We start from the raw sequence: 25,086 nt of genomic DNA, 5'->3' as shown, positions 1-25,086 counted from the left end.
ATCCACGAATCCGAATGGGAAAAATTTGGATTGGAAAACGAACATTTTGCGACTTTTTCTTATTTTTTGCGACTTTTTCATAGCCATTACGACTTTCATGAATTGTCTTGACTTTTTCATTGCCATTACAAATTTTGTGAATTGTCGCAACTTTTTCATAGTCAGTACGAGTACGAATTGTCGCGACTTTCGTATTGAGCGCTCGAAAAAGTTGCAAAATACCGATCATTACGAAAAAAACGCATTCAGACGCTTTTCGGACGTTCGTGGATTAGTAAATGTGCCCCTTGATGTCAACAAGGAAAGGAACATCCCAGTGCAATGCATTGTGGGTTATGTAGTTCGTATGTATTTTTTTTTTACGCACGTACCCCTAAAAAAGACCCCATAACTTAAGGGAATTGAAAAGCTCTGGGCATATTTGTTTGGCCTTTATAGGCTTCCATAGCCTGATTTTAACATGCAAAAATGGGCAAATTACTACTATATGGTAAAATACTTTACCAAGTTTTTATTTTCCATCTCACCATAAAAAAAAATGTTCCTTTTTTTCTAACCATTACTCATTAGCAACATCTTTTCCCTTTTACATTCTAATAGAAGAATTTCCCATAGAGGCCAATACAGAACCATCTATTTTATTTTATTTGGGTAACTTTCATAATCAATATTTGCACAGAAGCCAGACACTCCATAGGCTCCAAGTGCACATCAACACAGTCCAAATGCAAAAATAGCAAAATAAAAATAGTTGTGTGAGAAAATCATCTTTCATTTCATACTCAACTTTTAAGAAACAGTGAAATATCTGCAATTTTTTTTTTTTTCTAAACTTTACTGATTACCCCTATACTGAGCATGGTGCCAGCAGCCATAGCTGTTAACAACTTGTCTCATTGCATCCTCCCTATTGTGTGGAAACACTAACACATACGTTTTTATTAAATTATCTAATAGAAGTGACAGCCTCAAATCAACTACACTCGTCATAAACCTAAACTCTGTCTGTAACCCAAATGGCCTCTCCTTTACATGAAGCCGGAGGGGGCGGGGCTATTGGAAGCCGTGATACTTCGGCGCACTAATGTGACGACTAACGCCAGTCTGTCTGTTCTGACGTGTTGCGACTGCGGAAGTGCCGGTTTTTGGCATCAACCATGCACCGAAGAGGGGTGGGAGCGGGGGCTATAGCCAAGAAGAAACTGGCGGAGGTGAATACAGAATTAGAGTTTGGGGTGGAATTTTCCCTGTACCTGTGCTTTGATTATACTTTTCTACTTCTGGTTTGTAAACTTACCTTAGAACTGGGAAACTTCACCCTAGGTTATGCAGTACTACAACTCCCAGTGTCCCCCACTGATAATGGCTGACTTTGCTGTTAAACAGCTAGAAAGTGACAAGTTAGAGGTTCCATGCCCTGAAGTGTTCCCTCCTTACTCATATAGCACACCTATTCCATGGCCAGGCAGGTTTGGGCATTAAGCTCTCTGCAGAACTACATCTCCCATCACCCCCCAAGAAGCATCCCAGCAGGTATGGGAAGAGCTGGAAGCATATGCTTATTCAGCACTGAGGCTCACTATATAGCCTTCTAGGATATGGCAGAGAGCTTCAGGGAAGTGTATTATGCACTACATTGTTATGTGCCTGCTGTGGAAGTAACCCTAGATGAGAGGTGCAGTTTGCCTCGCTCTGTTAATGACAGCACCCCTATTAGAGCTGGGCGGTATGACCAAAAATTTATATCACGGTATTTGACGGTATTTTTTTTTTCCATACATGATAAGGTGTTAACCCCATTTCCCAATAAATTAGAGAATAATTACTGTAGTATTGAAAATCAGAGTCAGGCAAGCGAAGGATCGGCAACAGAAAGTCGTAAGGTAAATCAGGCAGGCTTAGTTTCCCAGGCAAGGCCGCAGACAACATAGCACAGGAGGAGGCGTTTGATAGCTTTAAATACCCCCCATGCATGCGCAGAACCGGCGCCGTCAGCGCGTCACGGACGTGTACGCTTTGACATGTACGTGCGCTTTGACGCGGGTGAGACCGGGCCGCACGGGTGAGTACCCTGACACCCCGGTATTGCGGTATCTGAAAAATGAATATAGTTTTAAAAAAAAAAAAAACACACCGGTATTCTGTATTAAACGGTATATCGCCCAGCCCTAGCCCCTATGCTGATGTACAAGATGATTTAGCCCAGGGACACTGCATATGTGCTCTCCATACAGATCTGTGCTGGGGGTTGAGGGGGCTTAGGAGGTGTAGGTGACCCGGATGGGCACTGAAAGGTTCAAAGGTTACTGTGGGCTCAGTAACTTCACTTGAAGTCACTTGATGAGTCTGAAGACTCTTTGCTTAAATGCCTTTGACTTTCATTTCAGGCCAAGTACAAGGAGCGAGGAACGGTTCTTGCTGAAGATCAGCTGCTTCAGGTGGGTCCATTCAAGGCCTTAGTGCTCATCTCATGAGGCCATTGCAAGCATTTCTTTATACTGAATACTAAAAAACTGTTGTTCTACATCTCCTGTACCTTGATGGTCAGACTTTCACTCCTGGCACTACAGACATTGCCCTTGGCCTCATTGACTTCTACTGTCATCACGTGATGTGATTAGATTAGGGATTACAAAAAACAAATGTGGTCTTTCTACACAGATTAGGAGAGTATTTGATTTTCCTATTTCTGCCTTTTTTAAATAGGTCCCAAGGGCAGTTATGAAGCTTGAAGGGGCATAGGCACCCCTATCCTTATGAATAATATGTGCAGTGCATACAGGAATTAGTCCCTCATAGCCTTCTGGAATAGTAAAGACATTATATATATATACCGGTAATATAGAATCTAACCCTGTTCTTTCTCAGATGTCCAAGCAGTTGGAAATGTTCAAAACCAATTTGGAAGAGTTTGCCAGTAAGCACAAGCAAGAGATCCGTAAAAACCCTCAGTTCAGAGTCCAGTTCCAGGATATGTGTGCTACGATTGGTGTGGATCCTCTTGCCTGTAAGATGCTCAGTCTTTGTGTTATATATATATATATATATATATATATATATATATATATATATATATATATATATATATATATATATATATATATATATATATATATATATATAGTTAGTCTCTTATCAGTACAGATATGGGACCTGTTATCCAGTATGCTTGGGACCTGGGGCTTTCCATATAACGGGTCTTTCCATAATATGGATCTCCATACCTTAAGGCTACTGAAAAATCACTTAAATATCAATTAAACCCAATAGGATTTTTTCTGCTTCCAATAAGGAGTAATTATATCTTATTTGGGATCAAGTACAGGTACTGTTTTATTATTACAGAGAAAAGGGAATCATTTAACCATTAAATAAACCCAATAGGGCTGTTCTGCCCCCAATAAGGGGTAATTATATCTTAGTTGGGATCAAGTACAGGTACTGTTTTATTATTACAGAGAAAAGGGAATCATTTAACCATTAAATAAACCCAATAGGGCTGTTCTGCCCCAATAAGGGGTAATTATATCTTAGTTGGGATCAAGTACAGGTACTGTTTTATTATTACAGAGAAAAGGGAATCATTTAACCATTAAATAAACCCAATAGGACTGTTCTGCCCCCAATAAGGGGTAATTATATCTTAGTTGGGATCAAGTACAGGTACTGTTTTATTATTACAGAGAAAAGGGAATCATTTAACCATTAAATAAACCCAATAGGGCTGTTCTGCCCCCAATAAGGGGTAATTATATCTTAGTTGGGATCAAGTACAGGTACTGTTTTATTATTACAGAGAAAAGGGAATCATTTAGCCATGAAATAAACCCAATAGGGCTGTTCTGCCCCAATGAGGGGTAATTATATCTTAGTTGGGATCAAGTACAGGTACTGTTTTATTATTACAGAGAAAAGGGAATCATTTAACCATTAAATAAACCCAATAGGGCTGTTCTGCCCCCAATAAGGGGTAATTATATCTTAGTTGGGATCAAGTACAGGTACTGTTTTATTATTATAGAGAAAAGGGAATCATTTAACCATTAAATAAACCCAATAGGATTTTTTCTGCTTCCAATAGGGATTACTTATATCTTAGTTGGGATCAAGTACAAGGTACTGTTTTATTATTACAGAGAAAAGGGAATCATTTTCAAAAATTAGAATTATTTGCTTATAATGGATTCTATGGGAGATGACCTTTCCCTAATTTGGAACTTTCTAGATAATGGGTTTCCAGATAACAGATTCCATACCTGTGCATCATATTGTCCCAGTGAGAGGCATATTCCAGTAACATCTTGCTGTCTGACTTTACAGCTGGCAAAGGATTCTGGTCAGAAATGCTGGGCGTTGGAGACTTTTATTACGAACTCGGGGTTCAGATAATTGAAGTGTGTCTGGCTCTAAAACACCACAATGGAGGTCAGTGCAAATAAGGATTATGTTAAACCATGGGATGGCCAGCTGTCAGCCATCCTGACCTGGGCTAAAGGCTGGACTATTGCTGAGTCAAAGGTGCAAGTACATTTTCATGGGCAGAGTAAATTGGGCATACAATTAAAATTAACATTTTTATAATGTCCCAGGTCAGGTGATTATAATGTTAAAATGCTGGCTTGTGTATTTTTGAGCAACAATGTGTGACCTGCCAGCATAGGCATTTCCATAGAAATGAAAGGGTGTGTGTATGACTTAGTAGACCTGGAGCAGATGCTGAGCCATATATGTCCCAAATCAAGTCTCATCTTATCTTGTTTAGCAACAGGTAGCTGGCCACCGGTTACCCAACACTAACCTTAGTAGTTTCTGTCTAGGTCTGATTACCCTGGCTGAGCTCCATCAGCATGTACTGAAAGGCAGAGGGAAACTTGCACAGGACGTTAGTCAGTGAGTACCATGATATCTGATAATCAAGAGGCAACCTGCACTAAACTGCAATGAGCTGAGCATATGTTCTTTTTCAGGGATGATATCATTCGGGCAATTAAAAAGCTAAAAGTACTTGGTAATGGATTTGGCATCATCCCTGTTGGAGGTTCTTATTTAGTCCAGTCAGTTCCTGCTGAGCTAAACATGGATCACACAGTAGTATTGCAGTTAGCAGAGGTAAGTACCAACAATGTATTCCCCCACATGTGCCTTGAAAGGTAATAATTACCCCACATCTCTCTGACATAGCCTTTGCTGGGCTTAGACTTATTCTAGAAGAGAAGCACTTCAACACAGAGTGTGGTATGTTGTTTAAATACAGATAAGGGCAGATGAAGTGGTAATGGATATTTTATACGGTTTCCTAAATGTGTCTAAGGGCCATGGCCCATGGGGTGACTATTCGCCCACGGTTAATCTCAGCTACCACTGGCAACTAATCTCCCCAAAATGCCTTCCCACAGCAATAAAGTGAATCGCCCATGGGAATGCATACGAGTCAAAGCGTTCTCCTGCAGGAAACTTTGTGCAACACTTATGCCTTCCCACGGCTATTCACTTTATTGCCGGTGGAAAGGTATTTTGGGAAGATGAGTCGCCCGTAGTATCAGAGATTAACTGTGGGTGACTACTCTCCCTGTGGGCCATGGTCCTAAAGGAGATTTTTGAGGACACAGAACTAAACACAGTTGGATAGAATGAGTTACTGTATTTGAGATTTAGCACACCTAAGGCTGATGGATATATGTGGTGCATTCTTGGCTGTAATATGACGTAGAGAATTATTTGTAATTTATTATTTGTGGTTTTTGAATTATTTACACCTCTCCAGTTTGGAATTTCAGCAACTATTGAGTAGGTAGGGTTCAAATTACCTTAGCAACCAGGGGGCGGTTTACATGAGAGATTGGTATATGAATAGGAGAGGATCAGAATAGAAAAATAGGTTATAAAAAGTGACCGTAAAACCATAGCCTCACAGAGCAATATTTTTTGGCTGCTGGGGTCAGTGACCCCCATTTGAAAGATTTTTTTTTTTTACTTATCTATTTATTTCTTCTGCAGAAAAAAGGATTTGTAACAGTAAATGAAATTAAATCAAGTTTAAATTGGGAAACCGAAAGAGCCAAACATGTTCTGGTGAGTATTATACTGCCATATCTTCACAGAGCATTAATGCTGGGAAATGAGTAGCACAGGGTGCATGACATTTCGGTATGTACATGTGTGGGAGAAGCTCCAAATTTATTTGCAAGATATGCTGTGTATAGTGGGCTGTAAAGCTCAAATGTTAGTATTTTTTTCACAATCACCCCTTCAGAGAGAAGGCTGTGTCAGCCCATAGATCTGTTGGGAAAATCATTTCAAAGTTAATGGATTCCTTTTAGATAAAGGTGTTGGAAGAAATAAAGATTAAGGAAGAAGCCAGCAAAACAACTAAAATATATCACTGGGCGTAAAGCTGATCTTAATTGCCTTAACATACTTTATTAAAAAAAGGAGGGGTAATTTGGGGGTATTTCAGCATGTTTTTTTGTACCAATCTAGGAACACTTACTAAAGGAAGGCTTGGCTTGGATAGACTCTCAGGCTCAAGGTGAAGCCCAGTACTGGCTGCCAGCTCTCTTTACTGCACTTTATGCCCAACAAATTAATATGGACGAGAACGGAGGACCTTCTTGATATGCTGTGAGCCGTTTACTGAAGACACCTTTATTACACAGGAATCTTCTGCCTACAAAAGGCCTCTTTGGGAAAATCAGTCATCTTGAAGGACTGGAGAATTTCATAGCTTCTAGTTTCCTATGCAGATCTTTAGCTTCTTCTTTCCTCTCCTCCTTCACAGTTTCCCCTTATTGTACGCACCTGGTGAATTTAAGGAGATATGGTGCAAAAACAGAAGCATACTGACTGACTACATGACAAACGTCCTGTGATAATGACAGAGCCTCGTAAAAGGTTCAGATCCTAGCCTCAGTGCATGGTGGGATTGCTGTTGGATTAGCAGGACTACAATACCCCCAAACCTAGGCTACATCAGGAGCCCACCAAGGATTTGGGCAAATCCAGTATTTGGAATTTGAAGAGCAACTGGTGTTACGGTTCTGGTTTAGTCATTGCTACTCTTTCTGGAATAAAAACCTTGTAATATAAACTGCGGCCAGTATCTTTAATTGAACCCTTTATGGCAGTGAGTAACTTCAACTACCAATTGTATATTTGTTACTAGGAATATCACAATAACATTCCCCAAATTCCATTTAATACTGTGAACTACTAATGGAAATAAGACATTTTTATAAAATAAGATAAACAGATATTCCTTTCAGGGTTTTGGTATGATTGAGAAACTCAAATTGCTTTATTACAAAACTATATATGCAAAAAGATAATTACATAGTCAATTGCAGATACACATTCTTCTCTTCAATGCACAGAAAGGCAATCCTCATACACATAGAAACCACACATTGTACCACGGCACTCATCTCTAAGAGCTTAGCTGTTTAACAGAATCCTGTGTATTAATCAAGGCAAGGTGAATCACTAGTATTCACTGCACACCTCAGCCTGGTGTTACAGGTACATGGTAGTGACCAACCTGATCCCTTATACCTGACCCAGGCGAGCACTTGGTTCCACTAAAACGTAGGGGAGCTGTGGCAGCAACTAGGACTCTGCAGGGAAGTGATTAAGCTGAGCTGCAAAATGAAGAGCAAAGGCATAAGCAGACAAGAAATCATTTTTGCATAAAATATCAAGTGTGCACTGAAGGGTATTAGAGAAAAAAATCTAACCCTCCCCTTTCTGACTTATTCAGTTGGGCTTGCATTGTGTGTTTCAGGGATGGTGGATAATTACTTGTAGAAGATACCATGATTTCCTTTCAATCTGTAGAATCAGAATAAAAATACACTTAGATTTATTTCTGACAGTTCATAGTGTTTATGCACCTTTTCTACCTAAGCTGAATGAGCTTAAGTCAAAAAGGGGGTATATTTTCCCTTTTAATTGCCAGTTTGTGGGGAAAGAATCAACATCCCCTATGCATGGAGACTTTAGGCAACAAGCACATATCATTGCACTAATTCCCTAACCTGTATGTTAGTACTTAGCACAGCCGCATCATTAACCCAGATACAAGCTGAATGTGAGCAAGATCGGTTAAGCCCTATACACCTTTAAAATGATCAATACAATTAATTTCTGCAAAAATTTAACTCCACAGTTTATAAGTAGCATATAAATTCCTGTTTTTGTCAGGGAGAGAACCAGGATAGAGTACCCCATTCAACATTTACACAGACTGTAAACTAGTGGGCAACTCTTCATCCGCCTCTTCCTTTGGGTTTCTTTTTTGTTTTAATACTGTAATGACAAAGCACAAGTTTTCTATTTAATAATCATGGCTACCTTTGATGAATTATGTAATGAGAAACACAGAATAAAGAAGCATTTTATAGCCACTGGAGCTACCAGCTGTGGTTGCTGCCATCCTCCATTGTTCTTTCTGAGCTGTACCAATTATAACAGCGCAACACAACTAAAGCTTTATCCACACAATAATCTCACTCATATGTATTTATATTTAGAAACCTAAATTGGGTGGGGCATGCTCGAAGACATGATTAGCAGGATGTTTTCTTATTTTCTAGGGAAGCAGAAAAACAACTATAATTTCCTAGGAGGTTGTTCTCCAGTACTAGTTTCTATGTAGCAGCAGACAGACTAGAAATAGCTAACAGCAGCATTCCCTGAGAAGAGTGTGGCGCTAAAAATGCTTTAAGGAATATTGTTAGGCACAATATTAAATATTCTTTGTTAATCTAGTTAGTGTTGCAAGGGCACCTGGCATTTGGACTATATCTTTTGTAGTGGGCAAAATCAGCTGATACAAAAACCCGTCTCTGATTCTGAGCCATATCTAAAGGCCATACACATTTGTCAAGGTTGCCAAACAAGCAGACCTGGCCCCCGATATGCCCACCTAAAGTGGGTGATATCGATCTAATCGGATCATATGGCCCTAGGGTCAAACAATCACATTACAATGAACGGATATTTGGCCAAAAATCAAGCATATGTTGGACAGGCTTGATTTTCCCATCTGTGAAAATTGCCTGTGAGAGCCCAATACGGCATTTTGGTCTGAAGAACCCCAAATCTGCAGCTTTAATCTGCCCATGTATAGCCACCTTAAGAGGACAGCATCATCAAAATAACAAGGTTCAAGCCATTTAGGATAAAGCCACAGTTGGTAATATGTCTCTATTTAGATCCAGAAACAGTCCTGGCAACAAATGCCGCAAATCTACTCCCCTATAACTAATGAGAAATCTGCGATGGTTCCATTAATGTCAGCATGCTAAATGCCTCTTCACCCTGGCTATCTCCTGCCTTTAGATGGCAGACAGATAAAGAAAAAGTTGAATAAGTTCCCCCTGTATATCCATATTGGGGGAACAGTCACAAAGAGTTCTTGACAACACCTGCATACCAACATACAGAGATGTAAAAGTAAGCTTCTGCATCTCAGCCAAAAAGCAATTGGGACAAATGATTAGATGTGACCCAATGGCAGAGCAACACTTGTGTGCAGGTAGAGCAAATAAAAAAGGAAGAAAGGGACTGAGCAGCCAGAGCAAGCAAATCAATGTGTCATTTTAAAATACAGATAACTAGAGAGTATTAATTAAATCTGTAATAAAGGGGACATACAGTTCTGTTTACATACTTGTAGCACTGGATAAAACTGCTGTACAACTTCACAGCTACAGCACTCCTTTACAGTCTGAATTCTAGCAATACTCCCCCACAACCACTTCTCATTATCCTCTAGGTCTGGGCCACCTCCCTATAAATAATTATGTGCCCCAATCACAAAGAGGCCACAGACTGTAACTAGGGACCAGTCCAGCTGTGACCTGTGGTGCTGCCAGTGTGTCGCCCAAAGCTTTCCCATGGGATTTTGGTTTCTCTTTAAGCGGGTCTACTTTAAAAACTGAGTCACCCTAAGAAATAATTCCAAATTCTTTTATATCATGTTGGTTGAGCAAAATAAACTTTTGCTTACACTATATAAATTATTTAATTTTTTTCCTCTTCAGGCTTGGAATTTAGTCACAACCAGCAGGCTGGCGCCATTTTGTGAACACTGTTATTAAGACAAGCTTTGTATCTCCCCAAAATCTTGAGCATTTGCCATCTAGGTGATAGCTAGAAAGTGCTGAATGGAAAGTTAAAGTAATTGTAATTAAAAATCTGAGCTGTCAATCACATATTAGCTGCCCTGCCTCTATGCTGCAGGCATGTAATGCTTTAGAGCTGGGCCACCCAAATGATTTAACCCTTTATGTTTGGGACAAAGCATAACCGGTGTCGCCAGCACAAAGGACCGCAGTGTCTGTGAAGCCGATTCACTTTGATCTACTTTTCCACATTAATACATTGTAATCAAAACAATGATACTTATGGTAAAAAAAAAAGGACCTGAGATAAAATCAATGCTTCTGATCCAAAATCACTTTGTATTCTTTTAGAATATAAAACCTTTAATGCTTCAGATGGCTCTCGCCCCCATATCTCACATACAGAATTGCAGAAACCTGTGTGAGGCCAGGTCCATAAGCAATTTTATGGTATAAATGAAGACTGAAAATAGCCTATAGGGTCCCCTTGGGGCTGCATTAGGGCAGGGAGCACAGACATCCTTTTATACACTGCCAGCTCCAAGCATACAGGGCTGTATGCTGAGTGGAAAGCCCACTCTAATTGTAGGTATGTTACAGATAAGTGGTACAGCGCAGATGGGACAATGAACAGCAGCTGGGAATTCAGTGGTAAGGAAAAAACAAGCACCAAGAGCTTTTAAAAAAATTGGTATAATTGGTGCATAGTATTTAAAGGTACAGGATCCTTTTTTTTTTTGTATTTACAGATTATATTTGCTCTTCATAAATTAACACCTATTAAGGGACCCTGATATTAGTGGGTGGGGGGTGCTAAGAACTTATCTAAGAAGCCTTGGTTTATTCCCCTAGCAAACATATGTACAACATCTACACAGACAAAGCCCAGAAGGCAAAAGACAAAGTGCATTTCTTTGTGGGGTGAACAAAAAAAAACAAAAAACAAAACAATTAAAAAGTAGTGGCTTCTGTCAAATCTGAAAAATAAAAAATGGCATTTCGCATGTGCTTGAGATCACGTGGCTGAATTCTGCTCTCCTATTGTCAAGACTCTTTGGCTCATCGGGACCAATACATGACTATTCTGCAAAGAGGAGAGAAAATCATACATTGTAACAAAGTGCTGCCCTGGCGAGAAATCCAAACGCTCCATGATTCGGAATCCATTCCATAAAAGCTTTTCCCATTTGCTCCTTAGTAATTAGAGTGATTACTTGACACTGCATCCATACAGCATCCAAGGCAAAGAGGCGAGGTGTCAGCAAGGTCCTTTCTTGTCAAACACAATCCATGATACTCGGCTAACATAACAGTCTGAAGTGACGACACACCAAGCGCTACACAGTTACATTCCCATCCACTTAAGGATTTGAGCTTCCCTGTGTGTCAGTTTCTGTCTCTGAGGAGCTCGAATCAGAGTCTATATCCACAGTCTCTTTCCGGTGCTTCTCCCTCACTCGCTGGTGAATGGTCTGAAGGCGGCTCAGCAAAGACTGATAATCAAAGTGGCCTCGCTTCTCACCAAATGGATCCTGAAAGTGCAGCATATACAAAGTCTGACAAGAGGTACTTTAAAAACAGAAAACAGGGCTAATTTGCTTTATTGAGGCTAAACTGCGCCAGAATGTAACGAGTGCTGCGGTTTGTAACTGTACTATCTCAAAATGTAGCACTTTATCCAGAAAGTTCTAGACTATGGAAAGGTCCATCTCCCATAGACTCCATTATAAACATATAATTCTAATGTACAGTACCTGTATTTGATCCAAACTAAGATATAATTACCCCTTATTGGGGGCAGAACAGCCCTATTGGGTTTATTTAATGGTTAAATGATTCCCCTTTTCTCTGTAATAATAAAACAGTACCTGTACTTGATCCCAACTAAGATATAATTACCCCTTATTGGGGGCAGAACAGCCCTATTGGGTTTATTTAATGGTTAAATGATTCCCCTTTTCTCTGTAATAATAAAACAGTACCTGTACTTGATCCCAACTAAGATATAATTACCCCTTATTGGGGGCAGAACAGCCCTATTGGGTTTATTTCATGGTTAAATGATTCCCTTTTCTCTGTAATAATAAAACAGTACCTGTACTTGATCCCAACTAAGATATAATTACCCCTTATTGGGGGCAGAACAGCCCTATTGGGTTTATTTAATGGTTAAATGATTCCCTTTTCTCTGTAATAATAAAACAGTACGTGTACTTGATCCCAACTAAGATATAATTACCCCTTATTGGGGGCAGAACAGCCCTATTGGGTTTATTTCATGGTTAAATGATTCCCTTTTCTCTGTAATAATAAAACAGTACCTGTACTTGATCCCAACTAAGATATAATTAATCCTTATTGGGGACAAAACAATCCTATTGGGTTTATTTCACGTTTAAATGATTTTTCAGTAGACTTAAGGTATGGAGATCCAAATTACTGAAAGATCCCTCATCTGGAAAACCCCAGGCCCAGAGCAAAAAGCTACAACAGGTACATTTAAAGGAGAACTAAACTCTAACCCATCCCCAGCCCCCTCCAACCCCTTCCCAAGCTTGCAATAGCTATATTTCAGTTATTTAGCTTTTTGTTCAGCAACTCTCAAGCTTGGTATTTCCACAGCAATCTGGTTGTTAAAGTCTTATTTACGCTAACAACCAAGCAGTAATAACAATAAAATTATAGTCTTGGTGCAGTAGTTTAATTTTGCCTACTGGGGTCTGTGACCCTCCTACTGAAAAGCTGGCAATTGGCAAAAGAGGAAGGCAAATAAGGCAAATTTGTAATACCACATCCCTGTGCAACAGAATTACAGGGCCAGAAGAAATTACCTGCATGTTTTGCCCTTGTAGGTGAAATCTATCTTTGCAAACTGCTTCATAAAAGTCATAATATTCCATAAATGATTTCTCCATAACACTCCTATAAGAGAGAGAGAGAGAGAGAGAGAAACCACAGATTGTCATTGTAGGTCCTTTTATTGGCTACCAACAATACTTAACAATACAAAAACAGTTCATTGTAACTACTATAACATAGAGAAGAGAGCTGGAAGAGCCTGTTCCTTGGATGGTATGCATTTCCCACTCACAGGGTACATTAACAGTTAATATCTATAGATGTAGATGTGCTGTAGCTCACTAACACATGGCACACGTGCATCCATACATGCTTCTTTACCCAGAAGGACCCTGGCCCGGACACCAATTCCAGGGTTCCATTAGTGGGTTTTGTTCAATAGCCAAAGCTGATCAAACTGCAAGTGAATCAGACACAAATACCATTACAGGTATGGGATCCGTTATCCAAAAACCCATTATCCAGAAAGCTCCAAATTACAAGAATGCTCCCATAGACTTTGGGTGAAACAATCCTATTGGGTTTATTTAATAAAAGTAGACTTAAGGCATGGAGATCCAAATTAAGGAAAGACCCCTAATCCAGAAAACCCCAGGTCCCGAGCATTCTGGATGACAGGTCCCATACCTTTATTAAGCTCATGTTCTGGAAGCGCTGCCCCTGATACAAATGCAGGGGAAAAAAAACACGTGCAGTAACTCAACTAGTTTACTAAAACACATGCCGATTTGCTTCCATATTGGTGCATCGTGGGCAAGTTGGGGCAGAAACAATTTAGAGCACGTGCAGACAATTATACTAGATCTCTGGGAACCCTGCTGCATTGTGGGTAATAAAAAGCATGCCATTTTGCATCCCAGTTTTACCCTCCTATCTCATATGAGAGAGAATAAATTGAAATATTTATCATAGCAGAAGTGAAGCTACTCTGAGAGGCAAACTGCCCAAAACCTGCACAGTGCAATATCGCACAAACGTGTAGATTATAAATATACCTTTCATGCAGATTAACCATAGGATGTACAAACCCTATAATTACACAGGTTTATAACTCTATAAATAGATCAATACAAAGGATAATACAATTAGGCAGATTAACTGGTTCCTGATTAAACAGGGGCAGGGACTAATGTAAGTGATTAATAATACCTGTAAATTCCAACTGCAAAATGCCAGATAAAAATGCAAAAGTGACCCATATGATAAACTGGAGAGTCAGTTAAGACTTTTGCCTGATAGGGTTGGTTATGCAGTATACTGGATCACATGTGAAGTCAGGGGAGGAGGGTAGGGGAACCTACTAATATATGGCTTTTCAAGGGACAGCTTTTAGCTATATACTTATATATATGCCAGTTGGTCTCTTATTGGGAAGGCTAATTCTCCCTAAACCTTAATTCCCATGTGAATGCAGAGGTTACACCATATCACTATCCAGGGCAACCATCAGGGAGGTTCTGCAGTCAGAAGTCCCATGGCAGAGGGCTATCTACATATTGCAAAAGAGGGGGAGCTTACTGGAGTGAGTAGGTGGTGTTTGGGTGAATTGTGGGCAGAGTTTTGTCAGCAGCAAGCAGTCACTAAAGTAGAACTGCCCCTCAGCCACCCACAACATACCTTAATGCATCAGGGCATTGGCACTTGCCCTCCAGCATCTCACACACCGCTACCCGAATGGTCTCGTGTCGAATGCACTCATTGTAGTTCTTGCTATCGCCAGAGTGTCTCTCCTTAAAATAAACATTAAATATTCAGTCAGCCATCACTATGCAAACCTTCAATTCCACTGCACTGAAACAAAAGCTTTTACCTGCTCAAAGCCGGGTTCGTTGTGATAGGGATTCTCGGTCATAAGAGACTGGATTGATATGAGCACTGAAGAGAGACTCTGAGCTGGACTCCATGCAGGTCCTGTCCAAGTTCTGCAATGCCAATTAATATAATGATTTTATCCATGTAAAAAGAGAATCCATGCAACTAATTTGAAGAACTGTTGGTTCAACGGTGCATTAAAGGAACAGTAACATCAAAAAAAATTAAAGTGTGTTCAATTAATGGAAATATACTGCACTGTTGCTGTGTACTGGTAAAACTGGTGTGTTTCTTCAGGAACTCTACTATAATTTATACAAATATGCTGCTGTGTAGCCATGGGGGCAGCCATTCAAGCACAGGATACATAGCAGAGAACAGATAAGCTCTGAAGAATCCCATTATATTCTACAGAGCTTATCTGTTATATGCAACTTGAATGGCTGCCCCCAGCCTAATTATATAAACTATAGTAGGGTTCCTGTAGCAAACACCCCAGATGTACCAGTGCAGGAATGGCTGCCCCCGGGGCTACACAGCAGGGTATTTATATAAACTATAGTAGGGTTTCTGTAGCAAACACCCCAGCTGTACCAGTGCAGGAATGGCTGCCCCCGGGGCTACACAGCGGGGTATTTATATAAACTATAGTAGGGTTTCTGTAGCAAACACCCCAGCTGTACCAGTGCAGGAATGGCTGCCCCCGGGGCTACACAGCAGGGTATTTATATAAACTATAGTAGGGTTTCTATAGCAAACACCCCAGCTGTACCAGTGCAGGAATGGCTGCCCCCGGGGCTACACAGCGGGGTATTTATATAAACTATAGTAGGGTTTCTATAGCAAACACCCCAGCTGTACCAGTGCAGGAATGGCTGCCCCCGGGGCTACACAGCGGGGTATTTATATAAACTATAGTAGGGTTTCTGTAGCAAACACCCCAGCTGTACCAGTGCAGGAATGGCTGCCCCAGGGCTACACAGCGGGGTATTTATATAAACTACAGTAGGGTTTCTGTAGCAAACACCCCAGCTGTACCAGTGCAGGAATGACTGCCCCCGGGGCTACACAGCGGGGTATTTATATAAACTATAGTAGGGTTTCTGTAGCAAACACCCCAGCTGTACCAGTGCAGGAATGGCTGCCCCCGGGGCTACACAGCGGGGTATTTATATAAACTATAGTAGGGTTCCTGTAGCAAACACCCCAGCTGTACCAGTGCAGGAATGGCTGCCCCCGGGGCTACACAGCGGGGTATTTATATAAACTATAGTAGGGTTTCTGTAGCAAACACCCCAGCTGTACCAGTGCAGGAATGGCTGCCCCCGGGGCTACACAGCAGGGTATTTATATAAACTATAGTAGCGTGCTGAAGCAAACACAACAGTTTTACCAGTGCAGGGCAACAGCACATTATATTTTAATTACTTTAAAACACTATTTTTTGGTGTTACTGTCCCTTTAACTTCATCAAAGCAGAATTTAAAAGGATAGTAACCCTTTTCCACATTTAGCAGGGGTGTCACTATGCCTTTAATACGCCACCAAGGACACAGCAACAAGCTCCATTGTGTAGAGAATTAGTGATGGGCAATAAAAGATGGTTCACTTGAAGTTCTTAGCAACTTTTCAATTGCTCTTCATTTTTTATTTTGCAACATTTTTTTATTATTTGCCTTCCTCCTCTGACTCTTTCCAGCTGTCCATCTCTTTCAAACCACTGCCTGGTTGCTTGGACCCTAGCAACTATATCACTGCTAAAATTACAAACTAGCTGCTGAATATAAAGCTAAAAAACTTAAAAAAACACAAATAATAATAACTGAAGACCAATTGCAAATTGTTTCAGAACAGCACTTTCCACAACATAAGTTAATAAGTTAATTTAAAGGTGAGCAACACCCCCAAGAGCCCCCCCATCAGGACACAACCCCACTGTGGGAAGGAAGAAGGCAAAATAAAAAAGCACAGGGTGGCTTATCATAGGTATCGAGACACTTTCTTACTAAATAAGGAAAGTCTCACTATCCTTTTAATTTCATTCCTATTTTATTTTCCCCAATATATGTGAATTAAACCTTTACTAAAATGTTTTCTTTCAGCACTTACCCTAGAATACTCAGGCAGACTTTGCCATTGCGGTAGAAATTGGGGTTAAATCTCACAGTATTATTCCCTGTTGTCATCAATTTAACCCGAGGTGGGTGTATTGGGTAGTCTGGGGGACACCGGAACAGGAACAAGAAGAAACCACCTTCATAAGGTGTATCAAACGGGCCTGTGATGAGTGCATGGATCTGAAAAAAAAAAAAAACAGAAAACCTCACTGACACACAGCTAGCAAGCAATCTATTCAAAATGGTCATTTACTGGGATTCACACTGGTTTTATTCAAACACATACACGTTACTACTGTCGGCATCTATCAGACAGTACTTAGTATTTAGTTCTAAAAAACACTACCTTTGTCATGTCATGAGGATCTGGCACCACAAACATACCAGGGGGCGGCTCTTTATAAATGGACATAATATCCCTAAAACAAAATAGAAAGGAAGGAAGAGATTAGCAGGGTTTATTAAAGCACAGCTGAATAACATGAAACGAAAGTAAAACGAACACAGGATTGCGAAACAAAGAGAACGCTTTATATCCAAGGGAGTTCCCTGTTTCACAACCGGTTCTGAATCATACGATCCATGAGTCTATCTACTGAGTCAACCTGTGAATGCCAAAAATTATAAAATGTATATGTGTGTGTATATATCTCATGATACCATGCTAATAGGAATATATTACATGGCATCATATAAAACTGCGCCTTCTGATTTAGAATTGGTTACTAATCAGCCCTCTATTTCTACTGATGCTCTGATGATTTCCCACAACCCCTAAACTTAGCTTCTCAACAGCTGCCCATAACTAAGTGCCCCTAAGGCAGGGGGGCCCAGATTGCTACCCTGTGATCTACTCTTCCCACCGGGCCTCCGTCATGAGATCTACTACAGTTATAATAGTGTGAAGTCTATCATTTGGAGCAATAAGCAAGAGAAAGTATCAATCGATGTTTAACAAATACACATAGCAATATATAAATGCAGTGCCAACTTCAAGTTTAATGTGAAAGGATTGTAGCAGTTTCCCTTCTTCATGGCTCACTTTGTAGTCTGCACACAGAAACATATATTAAGTGGGAGCAAATATATACAGTGGCTTGGTGGGGACAATCTGCTACACTGGAATGAAACTACAAAGACGGATGGCTTGAGCAGCAGCACTCAAAAGCCCCAGTATGCTGGGGGGGGGGAATGATGCGGCAGGATGTCATCCCACTGCATTGCACCTCGAAGTTTACCAGAAACTTTAAAGTGATCTACTGGTAGACCGCAATCTACCTTTTGGGCACCACTGCCCTAAGGCATAAAACACCTAGGGTCATTGGAGATGTTTTAATGTAACTTTGAAAAAAAGTCTTTTTTACTTTTCAAAAAAATTTGTGACCCCTGTGGAGTTTCGAGAGAGATCATATGCCCCATGGTGGTTGTTGCTTTTTGATATTTTCAAACCTGCAATGATTGATGAACCAAGTGATGGGCAAAGTACATAGATATTGGTTGGGATCATTGGTCACTTCACATGTACCAATACCCTGATTGATATGCCCCCCAGCCCCAGAAGTGGCCCCTGCCAACCTACATTGCCAGTTCTACCTGTGAACTCCCTGACAGATATGCACCCCACCCCCAGATGTGGCCCCTGCCATCCTACAGTACCAGCTCTGCCTGTGAGTCCCCTGACAGATATGCTCCCCACCCCCAGATGTGGCCCCTGCCATCCTACAGTACCAGTTCTGCCTGTGAGTCCCCTGACAGATATGCACCCCACCCCCAGATGTGGCCCCTGCCATCCTACAGTACCAGTTCTGCCTGTGAGTCCCCTGACAGATATGCTCCCCACCCCCAGATGTGGCCCCTGCCATCCTACATTGCCAGTTCTGCCTGTGAACCCCGACCGATATGCTCCCCACCAGATGTGGCCCCTGCCATCCTAAATTGCCAGATCTGTCTGTGAACCCCCTGACTGATATGCCCCCCACCCCCAGATGTGGCCCCTGCCATCCTACATTGCCAGTTCTGCCTGTGAGTCCCCTGACAGATATGCTCCCCCCACCCCCAGATGTGGCCCCTGCCATCCTACATTGCCAGTTCTGCCTGTGAGTCCCCTGACTGATATGCCCCCCACCCCCAGATGTGGCCCCTGCCATCCTACATTGCTAGTTCTGCCTGTGAGTCCCCTGACAGATATGCCCCCCCCCCCCCCCCAGATGTGGCCCCTGCCATCCTACATTGCCAGTTCTGCCTGTGAGTCCCCAGACAGATATGCTCCCCCCACAGATGTGGCCCCTGCCATCCTACAGTACCAGTTCTGCCTGTGAGTCCCCTGACAGATATGCCCCCCCCCACCCCCAGATGTGGCCCCTGCCATCCTACAGTACCAGTTCTGCCTGTGAGTCCCCTGACAGATATGCTCCCCCCCCAGATGTGGCCCCTGCCATCCTACAGTACCAGTTCTGCCTGTGAGTCCCCTGACAGATATGCTCCCCCCCCAGATGTGGCCCCTGCCATCCTACAGTACCAGTTCTGCCTGTGAGTCCCCTGACAGATATGCACCCCCCCCCCCAGATGTGGCCCCTGCCATCCTACAGTACCAGTTCTGCCTGTGAGTCCCCTGACAGATATGCTCCCCCCCCAGATGTGGCCCCTGCCATCCTACAGTACCAGTTCTGCCTGTGAACCCCCTGACAGATATGCCCCCCCCCCAGATGTGGCCCCTGCCATCCTACAGTACCAGTTCTGCCTGTGAACCCCCTGACAGATATGCCCCCCCCAGATGTGGCCCCTGCCATCCTACAGTACCAGTTCTGCCTGTGAACCCCCTGACAGATATGCTCCCCCCCAGATGTGGCCCCTGCCATCCTACAGTACCAGTTCTACCTGTGAGTCCCCTGACTGATATGCCCCCCCCAGATGTGGCCCCTGCCATCTTACAGTACCAGCTCTGTCTGTGAGTCCCCTGACAGATATGCTCCCCCCCAGATGTGGCCCCTGCCATCCTACAGTACCAGCTCTGTCTGTGAGTCCCCTGACAGATATGCTCCCCCCCAGATGTGGCCCCTGCCATCCTACAGTACCAGTTCTGCCTGTGAGTCCCCTGACAGATATGCCCCCCCCCCCCCCCAGATGTGGCCCCTGCCATCCTACAGTACCAGTTCTGCCTGTGAGTCCCCTGACAGATATGCTCCCCCCCCCCAGATGTGGCCCCTGCCATCCTATAGTACCAGTTCTGCCTGTGTAGCACCTACAAACCCCATGACCATAAAGCACAGCGCACACAATCAATACAAATGTCCCGGAAGTTATTCCTAAAGACATGTCCGTCTTGAGATAAAAGCTCCTCCGAGTGTCACCTCTTTATCCGCAGCACGCACTGATTAGATGCCCTCTCGTTATCCCAGTCGGCGCTGGCTGTCGGGTCCCACACCGAGGAGGTTGTCAGAGGAGATGTCCCAGGCGCTTGGAGCCCGCTCAGATGAGGAAGGACACCCCCACCTGCCGCAGCTCCTGGGAGGATAATCGCTTCAGCCGCTGGACTTTCCGCCATTCCGCTTCTCACTTACTTCCGGGACTCCAGAGGAACAAGACTACGGGGAAGAGAGAGTACAGCCAACATAGAGACAACAACCAGAGTGTCTGCGTATTTCCACCGGAAGTTGTGGATTACCAAAACTAGAGGGCACGTCTAATGCAGCGTATTAGTGAGTAAGAGTGAGAGGGGTTCTTCCTGCGGAAACTGTGAGCCGGCTTATCCTATTGGTGTGTATCCCTCACTCACACACTGTGAGCCGGCTTATCCTATTGGTGTGTATCCCTCACTCACACACTGTGAGCCGGCTTATCCTATTGGTGTGTATCCCTCACTCACACACTGTGAGCCGGCTTATCCTATTGGTGTGTATCCCTCACTCACAAACTGTGAGCCGGCTTATCCTATTGGTGTGTATCCCTCACTCAGGAACTGTCGGTGCCTAGGCTGTAAGTAGCCATTTTGTTGGTTTGTGTGGTCATGTCTCCGAACGCCCAGACCCTTGGTGGATAGGAAAATACATACAAGTTACATGACTGTCTAATACTTTTCTGTCTCTACAAAAGACCTTGTTTTAAAGCTGACCAACTGCCCAGACGTATTTCAGTGATCTCATAACTAGGAGTTGGTTTCCATACAAAATGTTCGAGCTCTGTAGGGCAGTCATAGAACAGGCAAGCTGCACAGTGAAAGGTCATTTACTGGGGGGGGGGAGACAATCTTCTCTTAAGTACCATCAGGACTCTAAATACAGGAGAAGACACACAGATATACAATAGTATGAACAAAAGTCTTACAAACTAACATTAATTCTGTCTTATTTTTATAGTCACTCCTGTTTTATAGCCCCCCCCCCCCAGGCCTATGCTTTCCTTCCCAAGCCCAAGCCCAATCAGTGTCCTGTGTTCTTGCTTATCCAATATTTCAACCTATCAGTGTCCAGTGTTCTTGCTTATCCAATATTTCAACCTATCAGTGTCCAGTGTTCTTGCTTATCCAATATTTCAACCTATCAGTGTCCAGTGTTCTTGCTTATCCAATATTTCTACCTATCAGTGTCCAGTGTTCTTGTTTATTCAATATTTCAACCTATCAGTGTCCAGTGTTCTTGTTTATTCAATATTTCAACCTATCAGTGTCCAGTGTTCTTGTTTATTCAATATTTCTACCTATCAGTGTCCAGTGTTCTTGTTTATTCAATATTTCAACCTATCAGTGTCCAGTGTTCTTGCTTATCCAATATTTCTACCTATCAGTGTCCAGTGTTCTTGTTTATTCAATATTTCAACCTATCGGTGTCCAGTGTTTTTGTTTATATGCGTTCATCTCCTTTGATGGACATTTGGGTCTGTACGGTTTTTGGTGAAAACATGTTCCCAACATCTCATTCCATGTTGTCTGGGCCATGCCTGGTGATAACATGTTCCAGACAACATGCAAGGAGATGTTGGTGGCTGACATGCTCCTCAAGCTGGTAGTCTTCTTGGAGATGAGTGACTCGGCATACTTTATTTGTAAACAACTTACATCCCAGTGCAATGTATTGTGGGTTATGTAGTTCCAGCATGCTGTCTGTAAGCTGCAGAGAAGTTGTTAAAATTCGTAACATCAGTGTTTTAGTCCCTCCTCCCCTGCCAGGGTTTCAAATGATGCAGAAAGGGAAGAACTGTTTTGCAGCTGGATTTCAGCATATAAAAATGGTATTTATTCATACTTTTGGAAGGAACAGATTACAGTGATAGGGATATTAGGGGTTTCTGTGTTGTGTGCGGCTCCTTAACACGTTTTGTTTTTTCTTTTGTCAGGTTCCCCTGGGTCCTTCTCTGCAGCTGAATGTCCTCTCTTGTGTATTTCACGCTATAAAATGGATAATCCGGGAAACCAAGTTGTTGGAGTCTGGGCCTGTGAAGCACCGGCATGTGTGTATATTGAACTAGAGGAGCAGAATGATGAAGAAGAAGCAGAGGCCTGCACTATGGATCACATTGACCACTGCTACTCCTCAGACAATACAGACGCCTGTCTTGTTACTATAGAACTTAAAAATAAAATCAGAAACTTGCAAAGGATAGCCAACAATCAGAAGTACCGGATACAGAAAATGAAGCAGTACATTAAAGAGTTAAAAATGCAAAATAAGGAGACTTGTAAGAAACAGGTGGCCGGCTGGTTGGACCTGTATACGATTGATGGGAGCACAGGGGAAAAAACATGCAAACGAACGCTACTCATCCCCAGAAACCTTCAAGGGCGGCACATCAGTCTCCCAGATTCCTGCACGGAAGCTGAGGGGCCAAGTGCAACTGAACCAGCAGTGCCCAGGCTGCTCAGGAGTCGCACTAAAAAGTTACTTACAGAACCAGAGAGAGCAGAGTCAGCAGGCTGTTCAGAAAGTGACCATGAGAAAGAGCAGGAGGGCAGCGGCACGGCTAGCCCTGAATCAACGAGTCAACAAAGCCTTGCCGTGTCTTCCGAGCAACAAAGAATCGGCTGATAGAAAGATCTAACTAAAGCATAAAGGAAAATCAGCAGTAACAGGTCATGCTCCAAGCGAGCAATAGTAAGGATTCCTGGGAAGGCTACTCCAGTCAGAGCTGGACTGTGCAGTGGCATCATTTGGCAATCACTAGTCTGTTTTATTTAGCTCAAGTAAGGGAGAGTAGTCGAAATCCTGGTATTAGCCATCTAAAACTGCAAAGGTCTCAGAAACCACAAAATGGGAGTTGCAAAAGTGGTTATAGTGTGCTGTAAATAAGTTAACATCAACAAATCTTTTTTTTTTTTTTTTTTGGATGGAAGTGTATTGCATTTGTCCTCATCGACAAGAAGCACTTCAACATTTGCCAGTACTCTTCTTATGAAGTAAGGGAAAAACTTATCTTTCCTTTTTTATAAGCTTGATTCATGTCTTAGTTGCAGATTAAATGAAAATAAGGCCCACGTGTATATTTGTTTCATAATAAAAAGATGTTTATTTGTTTGCACTATATTGAATTGCTTAGTGAGGTTACACTTCATTAGTTCTGTAGTGTAGTATTAATCTTGTAGTTTACAGTTTAGGATAGAACTCCCACTATGGGTTTACTGGGAAAGTGACTCTCTTGGCTACCCCTAACAAATGTTGCTGGGGGATCTAAGTCATTTAATGTAATGTGCTCATCCATGGAGACACAATGTAGTACTAACCTGGGCAATGAGTATAGTGTGTCATATCGGACTCATGTCTGTGACCTCCCCCTGCAAAGTATATTTCTCGGTACCCAAAGTTCCTCTGCAGTGGGTGAGAACAGGGACCTGTGAGGGGAATAACAGGCCACCTTTGGGAGAAATATAGAATGCAATGTGACTCCCCACGGACAGCAATCCCTTACGCCAGGAGTCCCCAACTTTTTTTTACCCATGATACCAATGAGCAACATTTAAATATATAAAAAAAAAGATAGGGAGCAACACAATCATGAAAAAAGTTCCTAGGGTGTGCCCAAAAGGGTTATGATTGTTTTTTTTGGTAGCCCAATGTGAGCTGGCAGCCTACAGGAGGCAGTGCCCATTGTCTTTATTCCAAAATTTGCCTCTAAAGGTGGCCATACACACAGCAATTCCGATCTTGTCTCATGAAAGATTGTTCCCACTTTCCACCGACGTTCAGGGCTGAATCAGATATGGAGGTAGAAACAATAGAAATTCTTCCTCCACCTGGTGAATCAGCCCTGAACATAGATTTTACTCAGGTGCCTTTAATGGCGCCCAATCAAAATCTTTTAACTTGGCTGTTCGGCGAGACAACCAATATCCACAGAAACGAGGTTTCATACGATAATATCGGCACGTGCATGGCCGGCTTAAGTCAGAAATTCAAAAATAACTACCTGCTTTGAGGCCACTGGGAGCAACATCCAAAGGTTTGGGGAGCAACATGTTGTTTGTGAGCCACTGGTTGGGGTTCACTGCCTTACACTATAGTAAATAGTATTGTAACGAAGCCGCACACACAACAATATATACAACAATATATATCGGGCAGCTTACCCCCTGATCTAGGTGGTCACAAAAAATTTGGTTAGCTCCCTCACTGCATGTATCGTTGTGTGCGTGTGTGGCTCCGTTACAATACTATTTGCAGGTCCCAAGCATTCTGGATAAAAGGTCCTATATCTGTAGCTTTTGTGCTACGTTTGAGCAGAATATGAAACCTGCCCATTGGGGAAGTAGGGAGTTGGCCAAACTGATGCACCTTGGTGGTGTGAGACACATGGGCAGACAGATGTGGGACACATGGAGGGTTCAGCATGATTACAGGTTTAATGGCAGAAACAAGAGCTTACTGTAAATCTACCCCCACTACATTCATGTAAGCAAAGCCCGCACATTGCATTATGGGAGATGTAGAACAGACATGCCAGCGCTGAAAAACTTGTTGCACAACATTCTGAGAAATACAAGGACAGCATATAGCAGTATATGAAATCTCTTAGAGTAAAGTGTTGGGTTACAGTGTTAAAGGAACAGTAACACCACAAAATGAAAGGAAAATGAAAGTAATTAAAATATAATGTACCGTTACCCTGAACTGGTAAAACTGATCTGTTTGTTTCAGAAACAGTGCTAAAGTTTATATAAACAAGCTGCTGTGTAGCAATAGGGGCAAGGG

At 42.3% G+C, this 25,086-nt stretch overlaps 3 protein-coding genes across 6 annotated transcripts; 2 read left to right on the top strand and 1 right to left on the bottom strand.

The window, feature by feature from the left end:
* The first annotated feature begins 1,137 nt into the window (after positions 1 to 1,137).
* snf8 (SNF8, ESCRT-II complex subunit) lies at positions 1,138 to 7,087 on the top strand. The gene is made up of 8 exons (NM_001011185.2): positions 1,138 to 1,211; positions 2,388 to 2,438; positions 2,869 to 3,007; positions 4,321 to 4,425; positions 4,818 to 4,890; positions 4,968 to 5,109; positions 5,998 to 6,072; positions 6,481 to 7,087. Exons 1-8 carry the CDS (start codon positions 1,158 to 1,160, stop codon positions 6,613 to 6,615), a joined length of 774 nt encoding a protein of 257 aa, NP_001011185.1. The 5' UTR covers positions 1,138 to 1,157; the 3' UTR covers positions 6,616 to 7,087.
* Positions 7,088 to 10,851: 3,764 nt separating this feature from the next.
* ube2z (ubiquitin conjugating enzyme E2Z) lies at positions 10,852 to 20,546 on the bottom strand. The gene is given in 7 exon segments (NM_001007968.2): positions 10,852 to 11,653; positions 12,953 to 13,043; positions 14,598 to 14,710; positions 14,791 to 14,902; positions 16,902 to 17,089; positions 17,256 to 17,328; positions 20,260 to 20,546. Coding segments are annotated over 7 exon segments (942 nt in total). The 5' UTR covers positions 20,454 to 20,546; the 3' UTR covers positions 10,852 to 11,482.
* LOC101731254 lies at positions 20,528 to 23,422 on the top strand. 4 transcript variants are annotated; one of them, XM_018097903.2, is made up of 2 exons: positions 20,528 to 20,607; positions 22,241 to 23,422. In XM_018097903.2, exons 1-2 carry the CDS (start codon positions 20,595 to 20,597, stop codon positions 22,927 to 22,929), a joined length of 702 nt encoding a protein of 233 aa, XP_017953392.2. In that variant the 5' UTR covers positions 20,528 to 20,594; the 3' UTR covers positions 22,930 to 23,422. The 4 variants fall into 4 exon arrangements, with proteins under 4 accessions (XP_017953392.2, XP_004918717.2, XP_031750091.1 ...); XM_004918660.4 differs by having other exon boundaries at positions 20,579 to 20,665; XM_031894231.1 differs by lacking the exon at positions 20,528 to 20,607 and adding an exon at positions 20,773 to 20,845.
* The last annotated feature ends 1,664 nt before the right edge of the window (positions 23,423 to 25,086 follow it).

Source organism: Xenopus tropicalis, chromosome 10, assembly GCF_000004195.4.
Source record: "Xenopus tropicalis strain Nigerian chromosome 10, UCB_Xtro_10.0, whole genome shotgun sequence".
Lineage (NCBI taxonomy): Eukaryota > Metazoa > Chordata > Amphibia > Anura > Pipidae > Xenopus > Xenopus tropicalis.
The sequence above is the reverse complement of the archived record's forward strand: the minus strand, read 5'-3'. Positions and strand labels throughout refer to the sequence as shown.